Source organism: Anabrus simplex, chromosome 4 (genome assembly GCF_040414725.1).
Source record: "Anabrus simplex isolate iqAnaSimp1 chromosome 4, ASM4041472v1, whole genome shotgun sequence".
Lineage (NCBI taxonomy): Eukaryota > Metazoa > Arthropoda > Insecta > Orthoptera > Tettigoniidae > Anabrus > Anabrus simplex.
In genome coordinates, this window is record NC_090268.1 from 243,125,492 (window position 1) to 243,152,558 (window position 27,067).

General features: G+C 38.8%; 1 protein-coding gene across 1 annotated transcript in view; it reads left to right on the forward strand.

Moving 5' to 3' along the window:
* Gp210 (nucleoporin 210) overlaps nucleotides 1-27,067 on the forward strand; it is a 461,410-nt gene that overhangs the window by 284,296 nt on the left and 150,047 nt on the right. The window contains exons 10-11 of the mRNA XM_067145468.2: nucleotides 339-554; nucleotides 719-974. Coding sequence (XP_067001569.2) covers nucleotides 339-554; nucleotides 719-974 — 472 coding nt within the window. The remainder of the gene's footprint in view (nucleotides 1-338; nucleotides 555-718; nucleotides 975-27,067) is intronic.

Below are 27,067 nucleotides of genomic sequence, written 5' to 3' on the forward strand. Positions count from 1 at the left end.
CTGAGAGCCCATAACACTCTTAATAAGAGCTCGTTCAGTTATTTTCCGCCGTCCAGCATTTGGTGTTGAGTCGCTGGCTGTACAGTCTACTCCATTCCATAGCAGGACAAACCTGGCCAGGCAGCATTTTTCTGAGTGGGAGCAGAATACCCTACAAGGAAATCATGCTAAAATTACTCCAACTATAGATGTGTTCAGTCTTATGATGGACATCAGTTTAGCTTTGAAAAAGGCGACAAGTAAAGAACAGTGCTGTTGGTAAGACATCTGTTTTCAATTTATATTTGTAACTTTCTTAAACTGTACAGCATTTAGTGACGGCAGGCTTTCTTTTGCAGACAACAGTTTCTTTGGGAGACATAATGTGCTTTTCAGTCCCTCTGGTCTCCATGGATGATAAAGTTGGGTACTGGAGTACTGATAACATGGAGTTGATGAAAATAAACACGGAATTTGGAATTGGTCGAGCCCGTGCGCCAGGCACTGTTGTTATCCGTTATCACTTGGCTAATACCGTTACGAATATTGAGGTGAAAATCTTACCAGTTCATAAAGTAAGTATAACTTGCATGATTCACTTGAATTCACAATGTGTTTACTGTTGATGCTTAAGTTACAGCCTACAGTATGTCTTGAATAATATTAATACAGTAACTTGAGTAGTGAACTTGTCCTCAACTACTCTTATGAAATAACTTTCATGTGTTTGTAATTTCAGGTGAAGATCTTGCCTCCAAAGGATACGTACATAACTAACTCAGATCCAGGAGCTTTATTCAAAGTCCCTCTTGTCCTACGGGCTGAACTGGAGAAAAACAAGATGAACAACATGATAAGCAGGAATGGAACTTGTCCACCATCTTATTCAGTTACTGCTTATCCTTTCTACTGCACCTTGCAGTTCACTAATCCGAATGTGCCGTTTGATATTTTGGATGTGTTTGGTATTCATCAGGACTTTGACCTACAGACTGGTAAGTTTTCTCATTTTATTTTATTTATTTCGATTGAAAGCATGGAGCCAGTCTTGAAGGTGGTTGTTGGTATTCCCCCTCCCCAATTTTTGAAGACTGGTGTTGAACTTGCACATCTTCCTACCAAATATCCCAAAATAACAAAGACTTTGCTCTTTCTATTGTATTACGTCATCTTCACTCGTCGGCTGCTTACTCGTTTCCAAGAATACATTTTTCTTCTGCAGTTCCTCTTAAAGTCTGTTTGCTCTGTGGAGATGTCGCTGATGATTGATCAAGCCAATCTTAGCATGAAACATGCAGCCACACAAGTCACATCTAAAGGTGGGTGGAAGACGTATTTGGATCTGACCTAGTTTCCGCTTTTCATGCGTTTCAATTTCTTGTCTGCGACGTGCCTGCTCAAAAAGTGAGATGCCTTCTGTGATATTAGAAGATTAATTGACCTTTCTGAAATACATCCTTTTAGTTTCAACTACTCTCTTGATCCATAACTGAAGATACTGCTACAATTTTTGTTTTATGTCGCACTGACACAGATAGGTCGTACAGCGACGTTGGGATAGGAAAGGGCTAGGAGTGGAAATGAAGCAGCCGTGGCCTTAAATAAGGTACAGCCCCAGCATTTGTGTGGTGTGAAAATGGAAAACCATGGAAGACCATCTTCAAGGCTGCCTGCAGTGGGGTTCGAACCCACTATCTCCCAAATGCAAGCTCATAGTTGCACACCCCTAACCACGCGGCCAACTCGCTCGGATAGAAGATTCTGCTCATGACAGAGGTGGAGAAAAACTGAGAGAGTGTATGTCCTTCTTGATTTTGCAGTTCTGCATTAAAATGTAGATTAGTTGTAACTTCAGGTTATTCATAGCAAGACAGCAGATATTACATTCGTAACTGCTCAGGCTTTTACGGCCAGCATTGCAGTGATAGTGGAAGAAGTTTTGTGGTCATTCTTTTTTTAAAATTTAAATACTGATACATTTCCATTGCATAATCTGCAGCTGATAGGCAGAGGACCAGAGCGGATGTGTGTAGGACATTAGGGTATGCACCCCAAGATGTGCATTTTAGTTTTCTAATAATATTATTCCTGGTGCACACCTTTTGTTTGGTATTCTGACAGTGTTGTTCGAAAGATAATGTTCTATCCAGTTTCACACCAAGGTACTTTGGTGTATAACAGTGTTCAAGGACTACTCATCTCCATTCTACGGGCAGTTTTCTACTGGCTTCTTTGTTACGTAGATGAAAGGGACAGACTTGAGTTTTGCAGGGGTTGGATCTCAAATGATTGTTCACGTAGTATGTAGCAAGTTCTTCAAGAGATTTTGCCAGCTTTTCTTGTTCCCCAGTGCTGCCACTATGTGTCATCAGCATAGATCTACTGCTTGACTTCGGCAGGAATTAGTCAGTCATTTGTGTAGATGTTATAGAGAAATGGTGCAAGAACACTTCCTTCGGGTAATCCATTCTTCTGAGTTCTCCAACGGCTGTTCTTACCGTATTTACGCGAATAATCCTTGCTGCCGAATAATGAAATGAACTAAAATTCCTTCTATTGAAAGAGTAACATAGCCATAAACAAACATTTCATATCATTCCACAAGGTTCACGTGGTCTTTATGCAAATATGAAAATGTAAATTTACGGATATATCTGCTATGCCTGAGATGATAAAAATACATTATCACTGCTTCTTCTTCTTCTTCTCCTTCATCCATTCCCTTTTCCAGATTCTCTCTGGGTAGGGTAGTGTACCAAAGCTCTCCACCTTACTTGATCTTTCCACTGTTCCCCTTCTAATACTTTATTGCTATTGACTCCTCTTTTTGCAAAACAGTCCACGACAGAGCTCCTCCATCTCATTCTAGGCCGTCCCCTAGGCATCTTTGCAGTCTCTGTATCCATTAATGTTCTCTTTGGTATTCTTTCTCCTGGTATTCTCATCATGTGTCCAAACCATTTTAGCTTTGCCATACCAATCTCTTCTTGAAGTTTACACACTCCCACGCTTCTCCTTATTTCCTCATTTCGTATTCTATCTCATCATGTCTTTCCCTGTATGCTCCTCAAGAACCTCATTTCAGCTTCTTGTACCTTACTTTGGTTCCGCTTACTCAACATCCAGGCTGCTGAAGCATAGGTCAGTATAGGTTTGAAATAGGACGAGTATAAAACCTTCTTGCACTTCATTGACACATCTTTGTTCCATACAATGTCTCTCACATACTGGTGGAAACTTGCAGACTGCTGTATTCTTAAATCAATTTCTCCATCCAAATTTCCATCTTGTGACATCATGTGGCCCAAATATTAAAAATTTTCACTACTTTAAGAGGTTCCTGTCCTATTTTTATCACTCCCCTGGATTTTCTGTTACCTCTCGTCATTCCAAAATTTCTTTTCTCCTCATTCCATAAATCAACTTGTGTCTGTACTTCCTCTTCATTATCTCCCCAAACTACAATGTCACTGCTATGAAATATTTTTGCTATGAAAATTAGCAAGTGGGCCTTACGTGACAGGTATTTCATTAATCTGAACTTGCAATAGGCTCGATTCCCTGTAGATCGGAAGATTCGTTGTCTCTTGCATCGCTAGAATCCTCTCCTAAATTACTTACAAATTTGTCACAATCCACGTCTAAAACACTTTTCTACACTTTTCTACTTGGATAGTAACACGACTGGTTCAGGAATGCTAACCCTCGCCGCATCACAAAATATTCTAAGACCCATTACCACATGCAATTAACATTGATTCACAGCTTAAAGCTTTCAAATGTCATGGAAGAAACATTTCCAAAATATATCCAACAAGGCGCATTTACAGTATTTAAATGATGCACCTGGATAACTGAAGCAGAGATGCCAACTATTACAGATTGTCCGTAAATATTACGGATTTCACCTCATGATTACGGAATTACGGTCAAAGGGGAGATTATTACGGAAAAGCTGACATTATGAAGAAAAAATAATTTTCTACGGAAAAAAGGAAAAGAAGGAAAAAGGCTCGAAAGGATTGAAAATGTCTCCAAAATCGTCCTCGTTTCAATGCTTGTGAGTTGGCAACGATACTTATGCAATCGTGACTTCCTTTTGCTACCCATAAGCGTTGTAAAATTCATTGCGAATGAAGGAGCTCACTATAAATCCTTCACTAATGTTGAATTTGCTGTGTTCACTGTACTTGACAGTTGACAGAAAGATTGAGAAAGAAGTGAGGCCTACATTAAGCACATCTGCACTGGAATCGCTTATGGTTCTGAAGACGAAAATGTCGTCACAGTGGGAAGAATGCTTCAAGAAAAACTACAGTGAAAAGCAGCTCCTGCGTGAGAAACAAGTTACAAGGAATGTTTTATCACAGAACTAACAGGTTGTGTGCAAATGTTATTGTGTAATATGATATACTTTCGAATGGATTGCTAGAGGGAAGGACAAAAAGGGTGTCGTTACCGAGAAGGGAGGAGCATGCTTTGGACTTGACTCGAAATTTTTCACGGGGACGGAGGGCGATTACTGATAATCCACTTCAAAGGTTGGCACCTCTGCTGAAGGCCATGCGTCTTGGTGGGTGTGCTATGTACCAACTGATGAGCCCAACTTAGGACACGGGGGCAAAATGCTGGCAACCGGGAATGAGTTAGCTGGAAAATTTATAATGTCCAATAATGGACCATTTATATTGGTATTATAAATATACTCATTCAGGACAAATATTTCAGATTCCCTATTGGAATCAACATCTATATCATCTGATGGCCAAGCAGAGATCAATTTTTGGTAATGTGACAAATTCTCTCATAGTGCATTGACACTGCCGGTGGCTCCAAGTAGCCTACGCGGTGGCCTCCATGGTATGCACCAGCCATGCGTCTTGGTGGGTGTGCTATGTACCTACTGATGAGCCCAGCTTAGCACACGAGGTCAAAACGCTGGCAACCTGGAATTATAATGTCCAATAACGGACCATTTATATTGGTATTATAAATTCACTCATTCGGGACAAATATTTCAGGTTCGGTTCTCTATGGGAATCAACATCTATATCATCTCATGGCCAAGCAGGCATCAATTTTTGGTAATGAGACAGTCATAGTGCATTGGCATTGCCAGTGGCTCTATGTGGCCTACGCACTGGCGTCCACGGTATGCACTAGCCATGCGTCTTGGTGGGTGTGTTATGTACCACCTGATGAGCCAAACTTAGCACACGGTGGCAAAATGCTGGCAACCAGGAATGAGCTGGAAAATTTATAATGTCCAATAACGGATCATTTATATTGGTATTATAAATTTACTCATTCGGGACATATATTTCAGGCTCTCTGCGGGAATCAACATCTATATCAGATTGCGTTCCAAACAAAGGAATCCAGCTGCTCCATTATGGATGTATAATCGACTACAACCACTTGACAAGATAGTCATGTGAAGTTTACAATACCTCATGGTCGAATACTCAAGTCCAATACTGAGGTGGAAATATGCACTAGCGTAGCACAAAGAAAGACGTTGCCCTCTCTCCAACAGCCGAAGAATGCCTCCAAGTTGCATGCAAGGAGAGCTAGTTATATAGGCCACTTGGAGAGGGGAGGTACAGGGGAACTCATGACACACGGCACTAGAAACATCAAGAACATCCAGGAAGACAGCAGAATATAGAGTCTAGAGCTGATGAAGTCGTCTGTTTTAATAATTTTACGTGTTGTATTCTCATTTTGTTTATGTTATAGTCTTCCGATTATAGTTTCTATTTTACTTTTCCCTCTTACAGATCATTTTAAGCTCATATCACCTGGCTGCATAACACACCCATTAACGGATGGTTTTGGCATGACGACAAGTTTTTGCACAATTTTATTTTATTCTTAACTCCAATTGATTTTTACAAGAAATCATTGGATCATCAAGTACACAGTGATCTAACGCCACAACAAGAACATAGGTCTCAATATTTTAACTCATACAGTCTTTATTCAGTTGTGCTTTATTGTAATTGACTAGATGGAATTTAATTCCATGCATCCAGTCTTCGATTTTTAAAATATTAAATTGTATTGGCAATAGTTTTAGATTTTTTAATGGGGGGCCCCCTTTTTATTAGGTCTTTTTTTGTACAAATTTTAATTTTAATTTGACTAGCTGATGAAGGGAATGAATATAGATTCTTGAAACATTTACTAGACTTATGTAAATAAATGTAAATAATTAATATTTAGTATTGACTAGGCGGACCATCCTCCTACATATTTGTTGTGATCAAGTCAATACGGATCAAATACCGGCCACTATGGTCAAGATTATCAAAAGCCACTAGCAAAAAAAAAAAGTATGAGTAACTTGTTTTTGTAATTCTACGACGTCAAGAACAGCTTGGGGAAAATCAAGATCATGGTGCCATGGGAACAACACCATGAAACTGCAGAATGAAACATTATAGGACAACATTGAAGTCTTCCATGGCCAACTAAACGAGAATGCAGCCCGATCTACTCTGATGGACAGAATCTGACAAGATAAGCCAATGAATTTAACTTTGTTAAAGATATCATTAAGTGATTAGAGGACATAATTTATTTTATGTGATATTAATTGGTAGGACAGTTCTGTTTCATTTCATTTAGAACAGGGATTCTCAGATATTTTAATAATTGTACCCCACCGTAATTTTTTTTTTTAAGGTTGAAAGTTAATGACGTAACAAATAATAATAATATTACAAATGTGACAAAGTATTTAAATAATTGAAATGTTGTAGCGTAACATGTGTTTTAGTATCATTAAGATCATTAAAGTTTCAATCGAATATTTTAAAATGTTTAAAAATAATGCAAAAGGTATTAATACACACACTCTTATCTTCAAATTGAATACAATTTTAAAGTTAAGAATTGTTATTAATCCATGAATTGTCTTTCGATGGGAATGATGTGCCTGCATATCTTGACACAGTTTTCTTATGTCCTCATGACCAGGTGAGACTTTTAAGCGGAGGTCCGGCTGTATATTTAGCCTATTGCGGTACTGATTTTTTAGGTACACCATGGATGATAAGGCACTCTCACATAGGTATATTGTTGAGAAAATGCATCATGAACTTCATAGCATTGCAGGCAATGTTACAAAATTTGACTTGTCTCTGCAACTAGAAGTTCGTCACAGATGTTATCTTGAAACTATATTTGAGTGTTCTATCACAGGGCATTTCAATGATTTCTTCCTTTTCTTTTCTTGAAAAGTACTGTGGTAGCCTGAAGTCTCTCACTGCAGAAAAAGGGTTGCGAATTCAGAACTCTGTCTATGTTATCGGGAAAGTATTTGCCAAAATCTTCAGTCAGGCCTAAACAGTGTTCTTTTATGTTGCTCACAATGAAATCATAAAGCTCAATTTTTTTCAAGGCAAAATGTTATTTTTCAGAGCTTTTATTTTGTCCAAAATCTGAAGACTGGTGTGTGTTTTCCCATCAGTCCTATATTCAACTCATTGAGCCACTGGAAGGTGTCAGCGAAGAAAGCTAGTCTTCAGTCTTCATAGCCTCTGTTCGTCTGTAAGCTACAGCACTAAACTCACACCTACGACCAGAAAGAAACACTTGAACTTCTTGTCTTAATTCAAACAAACGTCCAAGACAGTTCCCTTTGGAAAGCCACCATACATCAGAAACCGAGCGAGTTGGCCATATGGTTAGGGACGCACAGCTGTGAGCTTGCATTTGGGAGATAGTGGGTTCGAACCCCACTGTCGGCAGACCTGAAGATGGTTTTCCATGGTTTCCCCATTTTCACAGCAGGTAAATGCCAGGGCTGTACTCTAATTAAGGGCACAGCTGCTTCCCACCCGTAGCCCTTTCCTGTCCAATCATCGCTACAAGACCTATCTGTGACTGTGCGACGTAAAGGCAGTTGTATTAAAAAAAAAGAGAGAGAGAAAGAGGATGTTCATGTTCACTCCCCATTTCTCCACGTAAGATTGCAAATGATCTGGAATTGGCTGCTTTTGATTTTATGAAATGAACTAATTTCACTGCTTCTGTCAACACTATCTCCATTTCCTGTGGACACTTCTTTGCAACTAGAACCTCTCTGTGAAGACTACAGTGAACAAATTTTGCCTCTAGAACAACCTTCTTGATCTGGGAAATTACACTAGTTTGTTTTCCAGTCATTGCTCTTGCATCGCCAGTATACACACCAATGCACTTTTCTCAGTCAATACCATGCTGCCTTAGAAAACCGTCAAGGGTGTCAAATAAGATTTGTGCTGTTGTTCGTTCTGAAAGGTCCTTGCAGAAAAGCTTATCTTCCTCCATTGCAGGGGTGGAATCAGTATATCGAACAAATAATATCAATTGCGCCGTATTTGTATATACGCGACACTCATGTTGCTGTAGAGCTTGTGATGATGCTTGTTGTTTAAAGGGACCTAACATCGAAGGTCATCAGCCCAAAGCTGTATAGCAAAGTATTTTATGGACTTGAGGTTGATAATGAGACATTCTTTTAAAACATGAGCCATGCTTGAGATTCTGTGAGAAACATGTTGTTGGACAAGGGAATAACGCCCAGCTGATTAGTCTGTTTATCACCAATAACACTTGACGCCATGTCTCTAGCCTCAGGCAGTAAATATGACTTGCCGTCAGTATGTGGTCTTCTGGCCCTACTTATTCTTAACCCTTTGTGAGGCAGGTGGGGGAGGGGGGTGGGATATTTTCCGTCCGAGGACAAAGGGTGAATTTTTGGTGAAAAGTAATTTGATGTAAATACTGCTAACCTATCTAAATTATGCATTCATGTCTAAAAACAACATATTTCAGGTTTCACTGAATTTCAGCACTAATCTGCTCCAGCTACGAAGTTTTATAATTTTGCAAAAAAAAAAAAAAAAAAAAAAAAAACAGCACGAACTATTTTACCAGTATAATGTAGTTGGTGAAATTTTATTACTGTAATCACAGTCCACTGACTAAATACAAGAGACAAATAATAATCCTAAAATAAGGAATGTACAGTTCTGAATCTTGTTATTCGGCCTACTGTAATAATTGTTCACCAAATAAATACTGCACAAAAGAGACCATATAATAGCAATAAAATAATAATAATAATAATAATTCTGAAAATAAGCTACGCACAGTTCTAAATTTTATCACCATAATAATTGTTCATTGAATAGTACCACATGAAAGAAATAGCACAGTAATAGTAGTAATAATAATAATAATAATAATAATAATAATAATAATAATAATAATAAGAGGAGGAAGCAGAAGAAGGAGATAAAGAAGAAGAATCCTAATCACCACACCAATAAATGCTTTCATGCCTGAAACACTTCGAGGAGACCATGATGCAATTCTTGCCCTTCTAGTCCGGAGTGTTGCTTTCTTCTTATTTGTGCTTCCCTGAATACAAGTTTCATTTGTAATCATCTCATATATTTCATCATCAAAGAAAAGATAAAAATACTTTAGTGGATCAGTATCGTGATGAAAATGAGGTGGTACTATTGGCCCCTGCTGAATATTATGTATTAGAATCCTATTTGATGGGCCAGATCAAAATTACTCATGTCAAACCTGGCAGGGTTGAGTTCATGTGCACTGTCGTCTGTATGATCAGTTGTGCCACTCTTGCATTCACTACTGTTGCTGGAAGAAATCTCGGGAGTTTGACAATTCTAACACTTCGCTGCCACTTTCATTAACGGTCTCATCACTTGTGATTAGTTTTCTTTTACCTATTTTGCCAAAAATGCGGGGGAGGGAAACGGAAAATATGAACCACAATATTCTGCTATCACGTTTTCGGTCAACAAACTCAGCTGATCACTCACAAAGAATTGTGCCTAATATGATCACTTTAAAATGTTTGGAAATGCAGCTTATGTCTTCTGTTGACGTGTAACTATTTGAACTCGAAGAGCCAGTAACATTTTGAAGTATTATGAAAATCCATGTACTGTATGGGTTTCCTTCTCCGAGGATACCGACAGGTAACCCATATGTGGGTTTTTGCCCGGGTAAGGTTAAGCTTATTTCAGATGACGCAAATGGCTTCGTTGAATTGTTGGAAAGTGTCTTATGTCAAACAACACAAATGGGTTGTGGTTGTGACTCACTTCCTCCATAAATCAATCCTTGTGGTCTTATGTTGAGATTTCTGTTCAGAACATGTACTCCTGTGAGAAAAGGATTCAGTTTCTGCTGGTTGTGCAACATTTTCACAATCTTCTTCAGAAGTAGCCTGACTTTCTGTTTCGAGTCTTTGCTTTTTAATTCCAATATAATTTGTCTGTTATTGGACATTATAGATTTTCCAGCTACCTCATTCTTTATATCGTCTTTCCATTCTAACAAGTTTCTTCATTTTGGCTGATGTTAGAGAAGTATATAAACACACAAAGTATCATTCTAAATTCACAACTATATTTTCAACCACTAAGTAAGCAAATCATGGCTAGTCTGCTTCGATTTATAAATGAGAAAATGAAATGATGACACATTACATTGTTGTTTTCTTACAGAGACTAGAGAGGAAATATTTGAAGAAGAAAAAAGATAAATCTATTACCTATTTAAAACAATTGATGCCATCGAAATCCTTAGCAATGTGTATTTTGTAGCGTATATATCTACTGTAATTAAAATGTTAATTAATATTGATTAATCTTGAAGAGAGGAGTATGGTAGGAGAGACAAAGTAAGAAAATGTTGATGTCAGAAAAGAGATGGGGGTAGAAAAGTTGAGTGATAGGATGGAGAAGAATAAATTGAGATGGTTTGGAGTTGTTATGGCGATGTGCGAAGGAAGGATATCAGAAGAAGTGTTGGAGGCTAAGATACAAGGAAAGAGGGCAACAGTGATGCCCATAGAAAGATGGATAGGTTCTGTCAAGAACAGAATAAGAGAAAAGAAGGCTGGACTGGAATACATTTATTGAGGAGTGGCAGTAGGAGAGGCAACAGTGGAGAAGTGCCATCAACACCCAGACCTGGCAGGAGCTGGACAAGGGGAAAAGAAAATGATGATGATTGATGGTAAGTAAACTCGTGTCCTCAACCCCGAGGTGGTTCAGCTCTTTTCAGGCACACCCCCAATGGAGGTGAGCTGCATGTACCATTTCAACCACATACCAGGCCTCCTGCCATTCTTGAATTTCTGGCAGTACCAGGAATCAAACCCGGGCTTCTGAGGACCGCAGCTAATAGTGCTGACCGTCATGCTACGGAGGCGGGCCTGATGATGATGATGATGATGGTGATGATGATGATGATGATGATGATGATGACTGAAAAGAAAAGATTAATAATAAAAAGGGCACTAGGAAAGTTTTGCAATACCTAAAAACGGTTGGCTGGACACCCCTGTTATGGTGAGGGATGAAAAGAGGGGTGAAAACCGGTCTAGAAGACAGCAAGGCGCGACCTTCACACCACTTGTTACCAAGCAGTGGGATTGAAAGTAAGTTAAAATGGAAGTGTGGTCTAACGGTGAATATAGCGCAATTATCCGTTACAGTTTTACTCTTGGATTAACTGTTGACCAGTGCCTGGAGGAAATGACTCCTGTGCTGGGGATAGACTGTCCACATCGGACAGCAGGTACAAAGAGTCCCAGAGGGGAAATTTTGGGGTTGAAGACGATCCTAATTCTGGGTGACTGTCTGAATCAGTGACTGAGGAAAATATTGAAGCTGTGAGGAAAATGTAGCAGCAAGAGAGACGGTTGACATATCGGCAGGTAGAAGAGACCCACCACATCCCTGCACCAGCTATTCATTCAATTCTACATGACCATCTCCATGTTAGAAAGGTTTGTTCCCTTTGGGTGCCCCATTCAGTTTCTGAGGAACAAAGGGCACATCGAGAGAAATGGTGCCGAACTTTGCTAAAGCAGTTTGAAAATAGGACTTCGCGTAATGTCGATAGCATCATTACAGGTGGCGAAACTTGGCTTTATTATTACGATGTCCCAACAAAATCTCAGAACAAGGTGTGGCTGTTTGAAGGTGAGGGAACTCCGGTGACTGTGCGAAAATCAAGGTCAGTGAAGAAAAGGATGATTGCAGTTTTCTTCACTAAACGGGGCATCCTGAATCGGATTGTGCTAGAAACACAAATGACAGTGGTACAGTGAGACTTGTCTGCGCCAGGTCATCCAGGCTCTTAAGCAGCTCCGCCCAAAGTCATGGCTTAACACTTGGCTCTTGCATCACGACAATGCTCCAGCACATTGTGCTAATGCAACAATGGATTTTCTTGCCAGATCAGGGTTGACTGTGCTTGATCACCCTCCATACAGTCCTGATCTTGCCCCATGTGACTTCACACTCTTCCCAGAAGTGAAGATGAAGCAGAAAGGACGGCGTTTTTCATCCGACGAGGAGCTTCTGGCAGCATGGGATCAAGACTGTGAAAATGTAACCAAAGCAAAGTGGCAGAGTTGGTTCAGTGACTGGTTTTGACGTATGGAGAAGTGTATTGAGTGTGGTGGAAATTATTTTGAGAAAGTCTAAAGCATTCACTCACGTTGCAAAACTTTCCTAGTGTCCTTTGTACATTATTTAAATCGAGAAAGAATGAATGTCACGACATTAACAGTCATAAATGTCTTGTGTTTGGTTTCTTGGAATCAGAAATAATTGTTTAGTTCCATTGTTGAGAATGATTTTCAGAATCATGTTTTAAGGTAAAAATGCAGAATCCCCCAATGCAACAAAGCCGATGCTAAACTTGTAGTAGTGTAGTAGAAATACAGTACTTCTGTAGTGCTTCGTTGGATATTATTACTTGGGTCACATACTAAGTCATGGTAACTATTTTATTTTAGATAAATGCATTGGTGTACAAACATTTCATTAAACATGTGTGAAAATACATCATGTACTTTACCAATCATGTCTCTTACATGAGTTCTTCAGGAAGTATTGCATACAAGGGAGAAGAGTAAAATTTAGAAAATGTTATCGTATGTCATAATGTTGAGAACAGTAATGTGCACGCATTAACGCATTTTGAAGGCAATCAGCTGTTCGCTGCCAACGATGAGGAAGACGACCAATACCTTCAGCATCTCTATTGCCCAATCTGGCAATCTTGCGTTGCACTGCTTGGATTATGTATTCTCGTGTATGGAAGAGTCTCCCAGGCTGTGGAGCTTTCTATATTGGTATCAAATCGAAATCGCATGGTGATAGGGTTGGGACAATAGGGAGGATGCTTTAGGACATCCTATCACCAGCGCCGTAAATTGATCTGAACAATGTGTTTTCTGTATGGGCTGTTACATTATCATGAAGGATGATTGCATCATAGGATATTCTGCTGGCTCTGCAACATTTTCACAATCTTCCTCTTCATCAGAAGTAGCCTGACTTTCTGAATCGAGGCTTTGCTTTTTAATTTCAATATGATTTGTAGGTTATGTAGGTTATTCTGCAAATAACCATAGTGGCCATGGGGGACAAAATGACACAAAATAATTCCTCGAATGGCATACGTTAAAATGACCATTAATTAATTAATTAATTAATTAATTAATTAATTAATCAGTCAGTCACTACTGATCTGCATTTAGGGCAGTCGCCCAGGTGGCAGATTCCCTATCTGTTGTTTTCCTAGCCTTTTCTTAAATGATCGCAAAGAAATTGGAAAATTATTGAACATTTCCCTTGGTTATTCCAATCCCTACCTATCCTTCCTCTTAAACGAATATTTGCCCCAATTTGTCCTCTTGAATTCCAACTTTATCTTCATATTGTGATCTTTCATACTTTTAAAGACAACACTCAAACTTATCAGTCTACTGATGTCCTCCCACGCTATCTCTCCACTGACAGCTCCGAACATACTACTTAATCGAGCAGCTCGTCTCCATTCTCCCAAGTCTTCCCAGCCCAAACTTTGCAACATTTTTGTAATGCTACTCTTTTGTTGGGAATCACCCAGAACAAATCGATCTGCTTTTCTATGGATTTTTTCCAGTTCTTGAATCAAGTAATTCTGGTGAGGGTCCCATGCACTGGAACCATACTCTAGTTGGGGGTCTTACCAGAGACTTATATGCCCTCTCCTTTACATCCTTACTACAACCCCTAAATACTCTCATAACCATGTGCAGAGATCTGTACCCTTTTTTAACAATCATATTTATGTGATTACCTCAATAAAGGTCTTTTCTTATATTAACACCTAGGTACTTACAATGATCCCCAAAAGGAACTTTCACCCCATCAACGCAGTAATTAAAACTGAGAGGACTTTTCCTATTTGTGAAACTCACAACCTGACTTTTAACCCCCTTTATCATCATACCATTGCCCACCGTCCATCTCACAACACTATCGAGGTCACCCTGCAGCCGCTCACAATCTTGTAACTTACTTATTACTCTGTACAAAATAACATCTTCTGCAAACAGCCTTATCTCTGATTTCACTTCTTTACACATATCATTGATATATATAAGAAAACATAAAGGTCCAATAATACTGCCTTGTGGAATTCCCCTCTTAATTATTACAGGGTCAGATAAAGCTTCGCCTACTCTAATTATCAGAGTTCTATTTTCTAGAAATATAGCGACCCATTCAGTCACTCTTTTTTCTAGTCCAATAGCACTCATTTTTGCCAACTTCCATGATCTACCCTATCAAATGCCTTGAATAAGTCAATCGCAATACAGTCCATTTGGCCTCCTGAATCCAGGATATATGCTATATCTTGCTGAAATCCTACAAGCTGAGCTTCACTGGAATAACCTTTCCTAAACCCAAACTGCCTTCTGTCAAACCAGTTATTAATTTTGCAAACATGTCTAATATAAACAGAAAGAATGCTTTCCCAAAGCTTATATGCACTGCATGTCAAACTGACTGGCCTGTAATTTTCAGCTTTATGTCTATCACCCTTTCCTTTATACACAGGGGCTAATATCCCTTTCAGACCGTGTATGCACAATTGTGCGGGTTCGTATTTTATTTATGTCTGAGCTTATTTAACGTTTTCTTGGCGCTAGACCTGACTGCAGTGCTTGTGCGGGACACGTAGCATGTACTTCAGTTGTTTTTATTTAGTACTTGACCACCAGGGGGAAGGAAGAATAATTTAAAAATACAGTTCATTAGCAATATGGCGGGAAGCAGTAATGCCTAAAGTAAGTATTTATTTATTGCATTCATATAAATCTAGAAGCTTTACTGAGTATCAGAATATAATCTATGAAGTATGTAGATTGTGTAGCAAACGTAAATTGTGAACTTTCAACATCGTACGTAATACCATGAGGTTTAGAATGTTGATACGCACATATGTGGCTAGGTTTCCTTACAGCCAATGCATGCAGGAGTGCTGGGTGTTGTCGCTAAAAGGACCGAGAAAGAAAAACTCGTACTCTACATGAGAAATGTAAATGTATAAGATTTTAACTGTTTAAAATCGTTCCACACTCTAAAATAAAACATTTGATCATGTACATGTGCATATTCACATGTACTGAGATGAATTTTTTAAATTTTTTATTTTGTGCAAGTAGTGAATGAAGTCCTGACACGCACAATTGTGTGGGCTCTGTTTTTCAGCCGATAGTTCTTATTTTGTAAATTAAACTGTAAAAACATGTATTTGAGAGCATTTTAGTAAGTTTTTGACGTTTTGACACCTCCAGATTTCATTCAGGTCTGACGACAAGCTGCTGCTGCCAAAAGGGCAGTAATGTCAAAACTCCTCCTCAATGTCGAAAATGTAACGTTTACTTGTGTTTGAACGAAGATTTAATTGTTTTAAATTATTCCCCACTGGAAAATAGAACATTTGATCATGTACATATGTATATTCACATGCATTGAGGTAAATTTTCTTTTTTGTAAGTAGTGAAGTAAGTCCTGACACGCACAATTGTGCGGGTGTTTTTTTTTTTTTTTTCAGATGTTAATTTTTATTTTGTAGAATAAACTGAAAATATATGTATTTAAGAGCATTTTAGTCAGTTTTTGACGTACAAACAAAAATTCACACCGCCAGTTTTCTTTCAGGTCTGAAAGGGATATAGCAACTCTCCATTCATTTGGTATAGCACCTTCAACCAAACAATAATTAAATAAGTATTTCAGATAAGGTACTATATCCCAACTTATTGCCTTTAGTATATCCCCAGAAATCTTATCAATTCCAGCTGCTTTTCTAGTTTTCAACTTATGTATCTTACTGTAAATGTCATTGTTATCGTACGTAAATTTTAATACTTCTTTAGTATTACACACATCTCCAATCTTGATATTATGCTTGTAACCAACAATCTTTACATACTGCTGACTGAATACTTCTGCCTTTTGAAGATCCTCGCATACACACTCCCCTTGTTCATTAATGATTCCTGGAATGTCCTTCTTTGAACCTGTTTCTGCCTTAAAGTACCTATACATACTCTTCCATTTTTCACTAAAATTTGTAAGACCACCAATTATGCTTGCCATCCTTAGCTGACTTCTTTGCTAGATTCAATTTCCTAGTAAGTTCCTTCAATTTCTCCTTACTTCCATAATCATTTCTAACTCTATTTCGTTCCATCCTGCACCTCCTTCTTAGTTTCTTTACTTCTCTGTTATAGCGGATCTTTAACACTTCTTACCGCCTTCAAAGGTACAAACCTATTTTCACATTCCTTAACAATTGCTTTAAACCCATCCCAGAGTCTGTTTACATTTTTATTTACCATTTTCCAGCAATCATAGTTACTTTTTAAAAACTCCCTCATGACTGTTTTATCAGCCATATGGTAGCTTTGTGATCACTAATACAATCTATTACTTCAGTTTCTCTATAGAGCTCATCTGGTTTTATCAGCACCACATCCAAAATATTCTTCCCTCTAGTTGGTTCCATCACTTTCTGAATCAGGTGCCCTTCCCATATTAACTTATTTGCCATTTGTTGTTCATGCTTCCTGTCATTTGCATTACCTTTCCAATTGACATTCGGTAAATTGAGATCACCCGCTACAATCACGTTCCTTTCCTTATCGTTTCCCACATAGCTGATTATCTTATCAAATAATTCTGAATCGGCGTCAGGGCTACTCTTTCCTGGTCTGTACACTCCAAAGACATCAAGTTGCCTATTATCTTTCGAGGTGAGCCTTACACCCTGAATTTCATGTTTTTCATCCTTAACTTTTTCGTAGCTTACAAATTCTTCTTTCACGAGAATGAATACTCCCTCTCCTACCATTCCTATCCTATCTCTACGATACACACTTCAGTTCCTTGAGAATATTTCTGCATCCATTATATCATTTCTCATCCATGATTCAACTCCTATTACAATATCTGGTAGGTATATATCTATTAAATTAATTCAATTCCTTTGTTTACAATGCTTCTACAATTGAGCATTAACATTTTTATGTCATCCCTACTTGATTTCCAGTTCCCTTTTCACTTAACACCGCTCCGTAGCCCACCCCGTTTCCCTGATTGTACCTGCCTATAACCCTTCTAAACAAATTTCCTAACTTATATGTACCACTGCGGTTTAAGTGAAGGCCATCTGAGCGCAGATCCCTGTCTCCTACCCACCCATTAGGATCTAGAAATCTCACTCCCATTTCCTGCATACCCACTCCAGAGTCTCATTTAAATCCGCAATCACCTTCCAGTCAGTATCCCTCCTACACAGTATTCCACTGATAACAATCTCTGCTTCCTTAAACTTCATCCGTGCTGCATTTACCAGATCCCACACTTCCCCAAATATGTTGGTACTTATACCTGCTTGCCTTACATTGTTAGTCATCATCATCACCCTAAACCATCTCCAGTTTCCCGGGTGTGGTATATGAGCCTCCTCCATCTCATCCTGTCCTTGTACCATTCTTCCTCCACCAACTTGTCCCAATCATGACCTCTCAGCAGTACATCGCTCTTAACTAAATCTATCCATTTCCTTCGTGGCCTTCCTACGGGTCGTCTTCCTTCTACCTTTCTGTCAAATTCCTTCCTTGCAGTTCTGTTTACTGGCATCCTCTTAATGTGACCAAACGAGTCTTGATATCTGAATCTTATTGAGGAGAGAATCATCTGTTCCTACTTCTTCTCTAATTTTCTCATTCCTAATCTTGTCTTTCCTGGTTTTCTGGATCATAGTGCGTAGGAATTTCATTTCAGCTGCCTGAAGTTTGGAATTATCTCTATTGGTCAGTGTTGTGGTTTCGAGACTGTATGTAAGAATTGGTGTATAATAGGACTTGTACAATGTCATTTTTGTTTTCATGGGTATTTGCTCATCCCTCAGCAGGTGTCTTACCTGGTGGTAAAATTGTGTTGCCTATTATCTTTCGAGATGAGCCTTACACCCAGAATTTCATGTTTTTCATCCTTTTCGATTGTTCACCTCATGTTTTGCTAGGTTGTCATTTGATATAATGCTACCCAAGTATTTGAAAACTGGAACGCTGTCCAGTTGGGCTTCATTTAACATGACTATTGGTTCTGCTCCTTCCCCATACACTTTTATCACCACCGTCTTGGTCTTGCTGATGTTTAAACCATATTTCTTAAACTCCTCATTCCAGCTTTGTATTCTCTCTCCCAATTCCTCTTCTGAGTCACTCCAGATCGCAACATCATCTGCAAATGTGAAGACTTAGATATCTCCATGTTCTTTCCTTTTAATGGATTTCATTACTACATCCATTACAATAATAAATAGAAGTGGTGACAATGAGCTGCCCTGCTGCACTCCTCTCTTTGTTTCAAACCAGTCCGACAAACCACATCCTACTTGAATACAGTTTCTGTTCCCACTATACAACATTTTCACTTTGTCTATGAGGCTGTCTCGCACTTGAAGTTCTTTCATGCATTGCCAAATTCTTTCCCTTGGTACACTATCGTATGCTTTCTCAATGTCCAAAAATATTAGAAATAAAGGCTTGTTCTTCTCCCAGTATTTTTCCATTAGCATCCTAATTGCAAATATAAGGTCTGTAGTTGACCTTCCTGGTCTGAAACCATACTGCTCTTCTTCCAAAATTGGTTCAACAATATCTCTGATTCTGGTCTCTTTTATTTTTTTCCAATATTTTCAGGACATGAGACAGTAGTGTGATACCACGGTAATTAGTACATTTTCGTCGGCTTCCTTTCTTGAACTGAGGTACAATGATGCCCATCTTCCAGTCCTCAGGAATAGTATTTTCCTCCCATATCTTGTTGAGCAGTCTATAGAGCCATTGGATTCCTGGAACTCCTGCTGCTTTCAGCATATCTGCACTTAGTTCATCTATGCCCACTGCCTTTCCTTTCTTCATGCTCTTGAGCGCATTTTCAACCTCAAGCCATGTAATTGGTGGTTCAGTTGTGGTTCCTCGACTTGGCTCTCCTCTATCCGTTGTTATGTTTTCTGTATCTCCATTCAGCAGCTTTTTGAAATAGATCTTGAGTTCTTATTTAATTTCTCCCTCTTCTTGTGCCAGAGTTCCATCATCACGTTCTATTGCTTTTATGGTCTCTTGATCCCTTCGCTTGTTTTTCACTACTCTGTATAGCAATTTCATATTTCCTCTACTGTCCTCTTCCAGTTTGTCTGCAAACTCATTCCTTTTCTTCTCTTTTTCTTCCCTTACAATGTTTTTTACAGCAAGTTTCTTGTTCCTGTATACTCCTTGAAGTCTTTGTATTTCTTGTTCATTTCGTTCTTGTCCCTGTTTTTGTTTTTCCTTGTCCAGAGCCTTCTTAATTTGGTTTCTTTCTTTCACCGCTGTTTTCACTCTATCATTCCACCATGGTGTCTCCTTTTTTCTTTTGATAGAACTTGTAACTCCACATAGGTTTTTGGCTTCTCCCACAAAGGTGTCTTTGAAGGCCTTCCATTCTTCATCAACGCTGGTTACTTCACACTTCGGCAAACTTTGTTGAATCCTTAGTTTGTATTCTTCCTTTATTTGGACTTCTTGCAACTTCCAAGTTTTAACGCTTGTTTTTTTTTTTTTTTTTTTTTTTTTTCGTAATAAGTTCCTGCGTTTCATTTGCCTTATGTTTGAAGTCTGCTACCAACAGTCTGTGGTCAGTGTCCATGCTTTCACTAGGGATGACCTTTACATCTGTGATGTACCTGCCACCATCTTTATTTGTGATTACGTAGTCAATCAATGTTCTATACTGGCCATCCCAACTGTACCTTGTTATTCTGTGACTGTCTCTTTTTTTGAAGAATGTATTTTTGATTATAAGATCATTTCTTCTGCACAGATCTAATAGTTGTTCTCCTTCTGGGTTCCTTTGTCCAAATCCATGTGGACCAATGATGTTCTCGTTCCCAAGTCTGTCTACCCCAACTTGCGCATTTAGATCTCCTATAATAATAACATTTTCCTCATTAACTGTATCTTCCAGGTCTTGCAGAAATTTATCTTTGTCTTCCTCACTGCAGCCTGTCTGTGAGGCATACGCTTGTATGATGGTGTACTTAGTGTTCTCCAGTTTCATGAACATTTTAATGATTCTATGACTTTTGCAGATAACTTCAGCTGTAGCATCAGTCCTTTCATTAATTAAGAATCCAGCACCATTTTTCGCTACCTTCTCCTGTCCACTCCAGTATAATTTATAACCTCCACGAAGTGTCTTACTTCCAATCCCTTTCCATTTGGTCTCACTTAATCCCAATATTGATATTTTTCTTCTATCCATCATGTCTAGGAGTTCTTCTAACTTTCCAGTTAATGATAGAATGTTCATAGTTCCAATTCGGTTATTCGGGTCTCTTTTTTATTTGGGGTTTCCTTTCAGAACATTGTATATCATCAGCCTTACGGTCATCATACTTTACAATTGTCTGAGAGGACGTGTCAGTCCGGTCTATAATATTCTTTCCGAGGCGCTTTTTCTTATTGAAAGCAACTGTACTCAATACTCTCCTGCTGACTTGCTAGGCCTAACGCATAAGAGGATTTTCTTTCAGGGTTTACTCCCTTAGCCTTTGAGGATGCCTCCCTCGTCCTACAAGGCAGTAGGTTCCATCTGTACACCCCAGAAGGATGGGTTGCCTCTTCCGCTATCTCCACCGTACCAAAGTCCATCTTCTCCGCCGTAGATGCCGTTGAGGTCTTCACCCTTAACCCAGGGCAAGGGCCCTCCATATTTATGACCCCTGGAGAGAGGGTGTCCCAGTATTTTAAAACACCCAGGAATTGGGCTACCTGTTGGTCCGCGGGTTGTATCGGTTATTTCAACCAGCCCTACATACTGTAGGGGCCTCCTATCCGCCACCTGGGGACGTGCTCTGTAGGGGTCAGGTTCCCCTGGTTACTTATTGGAAGTTAACACCACCCACATGGAGTAATGTTATTTGCAGAGTACATTGTTAGTGCTAACGTGAAATGCTACCATGTTCTCTTTTCCCTCTTCCTTCTCTTCTACTTTCCTCAACATCTGCCTCAACCTGATTCCTGGATAACACTCTATCCCGGTTCCCTTTCCTCCACACACTTTCCCCACATATCTAACGATGGAATCCCCTATGACCAGAGCCTCAACCCCACCCACCTCATTTGAACCCCTCCCCTCCTGGTCAGCCCCATCTTCTCTCACTGCTGCAGAAGCTACTTCTGCCTCCCTTTTTCTCTCTCCCATGACCCTGTTCCACCTGTCTTTTCCTTTCCACTACACTACATTTCCCTTTCCTACCTTTTCCCTTCCTCCTACTTCCACACACATCAGCAACAGTTCCCTGTTCCTCATCTTCCCTCGATTGTTTTACCTGCAGTGACTTGTACCGATTTCTCACAGACACCTGTCCTGAATTCTGTTCCTGAACAGAGCCCTTAGCCTGCAATCTCCTTCCCATCCCTCCTTTACACCTACTGTATCGTGTACATTATTTGAGGGAGGCCTACTTTCCTTCCTGTCCTCGGAAAGTTTGAGGGAGATAATTAGGATTCTCTCAAACTCCTCCCTCATACTCATTAATGCCTGGCCACACCCACAGTTCCTACACTTGCATTGCGTAGCCATTAATTATGGAATAATGGGAAGAAAAGGAAAAATAAAATAACTTATTCTGTGCAAATAAAAATTAAAGAAAAGAAATATTGTCTAGGATAGTTCACAAAGATCACACAACAAGAAGGTAATTAATATAAGCTACTAGTACTCTATAATACTATGTAGTTGTACGAATTTTCTTTTTTTTTTTTTTTTTCTATAACAGCCTAACAGAATGAAAATTGCTGGTAATTACTGAAAACCGAAAGTAATACACAAGAATTAGGTCTACACAATTCTAAACTGCAGTTAAGTCTACCCTAATTACTGCAACAGAATTCTAGTAAGAAAGTTAATACAGATACAACAGATACTATAGATACTACAGATACTATACTACACAAATATTTCACAGTAATAGAATAAACACACTAATTTATAATAAGATACCTACTATAATACACTACAATGATCTTAAACTATGTTCAGATGTATCCTAATTATAATACAACAGGTTATTACTAAGCACAAACTGAAATGGAAATTACAATTAAAGTTTGAAATTTGCAAGACTACTCAAAATAATAGAATAAGCACTCTAATTTCTAATAAGTCACTACAATACACTAAAACAGTTTAAAAACTACGTTCAGACGTATCCTAATTATAATAGGTTATTATTAAGCACAATTAGAAATGAAAATTGCAATTAGGCCTAAAGTTTGAAATTCGCAAGAACTACCGTAGGCCCTACTCAAGGATTACCAGCAAAGTTAAACGCGTAGACAGAAGATTATTTCTTTAGTATTACTTTATCCTACTATGCTCTAATGCAAATGAAACCTTGCGTTTGGTTAAATGAAGTATCGAAAGGAGTGCCGTACACAAAGAAAAACACGAATATAACAGGCAAGATACTATCTAATATACCTTATCCTCACTACAATTCTCAACTGAAATGTGGCTATGTGATTATTACAGCTGGTGGATTACTATTATTTTCCCTACTCCACGGGACGGTGAATAAAAGTGTTCTTAATTAGGCCTACTGAAAAATACGAGGCTGTCTACAATGATTTCTCAAAAATATTTGTCAAAACTACTCCTACTACTCCAGGGACTTGAATTGCAATTACTGGGATATTGGGATATATGAACTTTATTATGATTAGCTAATCGCTCATAAATACTGAAAGATCAAGGGAACGAAATATAAATTACAGATACTTTTAACTACACACTCAGAATTATAAATGATTGGCATGCAAGATCAGCTGATTGTTATTTATATATACTTGACTACACTATACGACTTAGCCAACAATGCAATATTTGAATATGAAGAGCGACAATAATCAATAACAATACAATGACTGTTAACTATTACCGTGTAATCTCTTTAACTTCTTTTTAAATGGAGGTTTACAGGCATTTCGTGTTTTTTAATGTAGTAAATTATTACCTTCGCGATAGTTTGCCAGAGATGGATTTTTAGGGACTTGGTGTTTTTGCGGCAATCCTGGATTATGCCATTCAGCAGACTGGCATTTAAGCTCAGGTTCATAAGCCCTGACCCAGGTTTCATCACTGGCAATGATCCTGTTTGGCATGCGTCTCCTTCATGTTTATATCACTCCAGCTTCACACGACACATTCCTTAACGTGTCCACTTTTGTTGTTCTGTTAGTGCATGTGGCACCCATTTTGGAGCAATTTTTGCACATTCATATTGTGCTGTAAAATTTTATGTACAGTTGCTTGGTCAGTTCCTTTTACTGTTGCCAACTTCTTTAGAGACCATCGCCTGTCATTCTCTAAGCACTTTTCTATCACGGCACGAGAAACATCGGTATGAATAGTCCTAGGGCATCCTATACGAGTTTTGTCGACATTTCTTACTCGTTCACTTCGGAAAGCTGCTGCCCATCTTGCAAAAGTTCTGGACGGTAGAGCATGTCCTCTAACAGCTTCTATGAGTTGTGCGTGACATTCTCGCGCATTTTGACCACCAAGCACTGCTATTTTAACATTCCGCACGTTCTAGTCGACTGACATCCGTACTTTACCAACTACAAACTTCAGCAAAGTGCCAACTCACTTGCGCGTGCATCCTTCATCTTCTTCTGTTTTGAATGTCTACACCGTCTAGTGGCATCTATAACTACTATATATCCTAATGTAAATGTTTCATGTCAAAAAATGTGGATTGCGGTCCGGTATTCTGCGGAAAAAATAGAATCTATGACTTAGTAAGTGACCCACGTATGTTCCTCAAATAATCAAAGAAGAAAGTTCATATTGTATACCTCGAAAGATGATCATAACATTTGTTTCTTATGTCATTTTCTCAATTTCTCAATAAGAAACGTTCCTTCACCCACATGGGTACGCGTACCACAGTTTGAGAATCGCTGGTTTAGGAGTATCGTGTAACGGATATGGATTATTACTTGTATATTCAATAATAGTTTCATTGGGATTGAGGTATAATTATGTTTGAGTCTCAGTTAGTTTAGTTGGTGGTGTGTTGATTAGTTTAGTATGTCTATATCAAACAGGTTCATACTCTCAATTATATTAATAAATTAGGTACATACGTACCTGTGTATTACTTATTGTAAATGAAATACACCTCTGAGATTTTGCTTGATGTTTAATACTGCTTTCAAGGTGGATAGTATATCATTGAATGCGACATTTATTGATTCATCATTCGTTGGTTTTGGGGTTTATGGTAGTTATCATGTAAATAATATCTTGTATGCTGTGTGTAGTTGGGGTACCAGATTGGTCATCACAATAATTAATGCCATTTTGAGTCTACGGTTGTTGTATTGTTTAAACCTGAAGTTGATGGGGTCATTGACTTAGAGCTGGCAGATTTATTGGATAATATCTCTGTGCTATTAATGAACAGTTATCATATTGATGAATCAAGGTGTTGAATTGTGTTGCAGTGCAAGCAACGTAGAATGTTGAGAGTTATGAAAATAATCGCGGGACTCGTATGTTCAAGATTATCCTATTGAGGCTCAGAGCAGTGGATGACATATAGGATATGACGACGTTCTTAAGATACTCACCCACGATGCAGCCAAAATGGCATGCAACTTCTATTTATGCATGAAAAGTTGAGTGGCTCCGTGTAAACAGTCGTGCAATTCGAAAGTTGTACTTGCCACTTGAATCTAGTGCAACTTTCAAGTTGAGGAAAATGTCAAAAGTGGCATAGTGTACATACTGGAAGGGAGGAAGTTGTGCCACCTGAAAGTGGCATAAAAATTATAGATCATTTTCATTGCGCATCTTGCTCACATAGTCATCCGCTGTGGCATTATATTTTGTTTGACGGGTTCATACTCTGAATTATATTAATAAATTACATATGTACATACCTATGTATATTTATTGTAAATGAAATACAACAGGCATCAAGGTAGATAACCATCTTACTAACATTATAATTGCATAATTTACATAACTCCACTTACAGGTTACAATGTCTCAGAACATGAAGAAATGGACAAGGGAGATGACTAAAAACTGATTCATTTTGTTGAAAGACGAGAATGATTATGGAAGGTTGAAGCAGACATCAGCATGTCATTGGCACTACTCTTCCACCAGGAATTCAGAATCAGTTGCTGACATTCTAATAAAATTCTTATAGAGAACTTGGTTTCCCGTGTACAATTCCAGTATTAAGATATTCACAACTTCACAATGTTCACGACCTAGAATCCCTCTGCCAATATTTCTGTTCCGTTCTAACTCTTCATCACCGAAATAAAGTCTGCGATAAACAAGCTGCCAATAGCACCTTGTCAGAAAACATGGTTGCTACCATCAACATTCACACCCATTAAAACTAGGGTTGGGCACCATGTCCCTGTTTTGGCACACTGTGCCGGTGCACAGTTATGTTCCGCTGTTCCAGAACACCAAGTGTCAATTGTTCCGAAACATTCTCAAGCAAGACGGAGACACTGACTCGCTGTCCTATCAGAAGCGCCACTATGCACTGCCCTTCGCCTACTAGCTGAACTGTGCAGTGGGCGCACGGGACACGGGACTGTAACTGCGCAGTGTAGAGAGAACTTTGAAAGGCAACATTACATGCTCCGTGCCAGCGGGAATGTGCTGTGTGGTGTGTGCCTGTGTGTAGTTATGGCCATGTCCAGCATAAAGTTGCACGGAACGTGAACGAACAGTTGGAACACTGAAATTCGCGCCTGATAATCACGTTTAAAGGCTGCTTTTAGGTTAAGATTTTTCCGCTCAATATGAAATACACATAACACGGTTACAATGCCAGTGCAGGTGTTTAAAAGTAACTAATTCAAGAATATTTTCACCAGTTGAAAGTATTGGCCTGTATTGTGAGTAATTAGGGCCAGGATAAAACTTCACGGCACGTGAGAAAGCAGGATGCTAAAAGGTTTGTTTTTTCACCTATTCAATACATATAAATTTTATAAATTAGGAATTTATTATTGATTCCACTTGAGACATGTTTCGCCCTTCATTGAGGGCATCATCAGTCAAAATTATCACCTCAAGGTAAAAAATCAGGTATAGATGGGAGCTCAAGAGAAGAGTTTCGCTAGGAATGTGGCCGGGAATGCGTTAGCCATCGCTTCTCCCCTCGTCCCTGGTTTCTCGTTGCCAAGCTGGTGTATGTACTTGCGTTTCTGAAAACGTTCGCCCTCGCAGTGTCCTCAGGTGGTCTCTTCCTGCAAGGCACTCGATGTATTTTTGTATACCGCAGGTGGGCAACATTATTCATCTATTCATAGACTACATCTGACCAGAGAAATGTTAAGGCTAATAGTAATCTAGGTTATTTTCCACTGACACTGGGAATTTATGCCATCTTCAGCATTAGATTTTATCACGGGCAAAGTCCATCCTCAAGGTGCAAATCGAAAGAGCTTCTGTTATTATTTTTTTATTTTAATATATATACTGTATTAATTATTATAATACTTTTTATATATTTTTACAAAATGATCGCCAACGTCCGATGACGGTTACATTACTAGAAGAAGACGATATTTATTTCCTATATTCCAAATGTAGTAAGTTTCATGAAGTGAGCT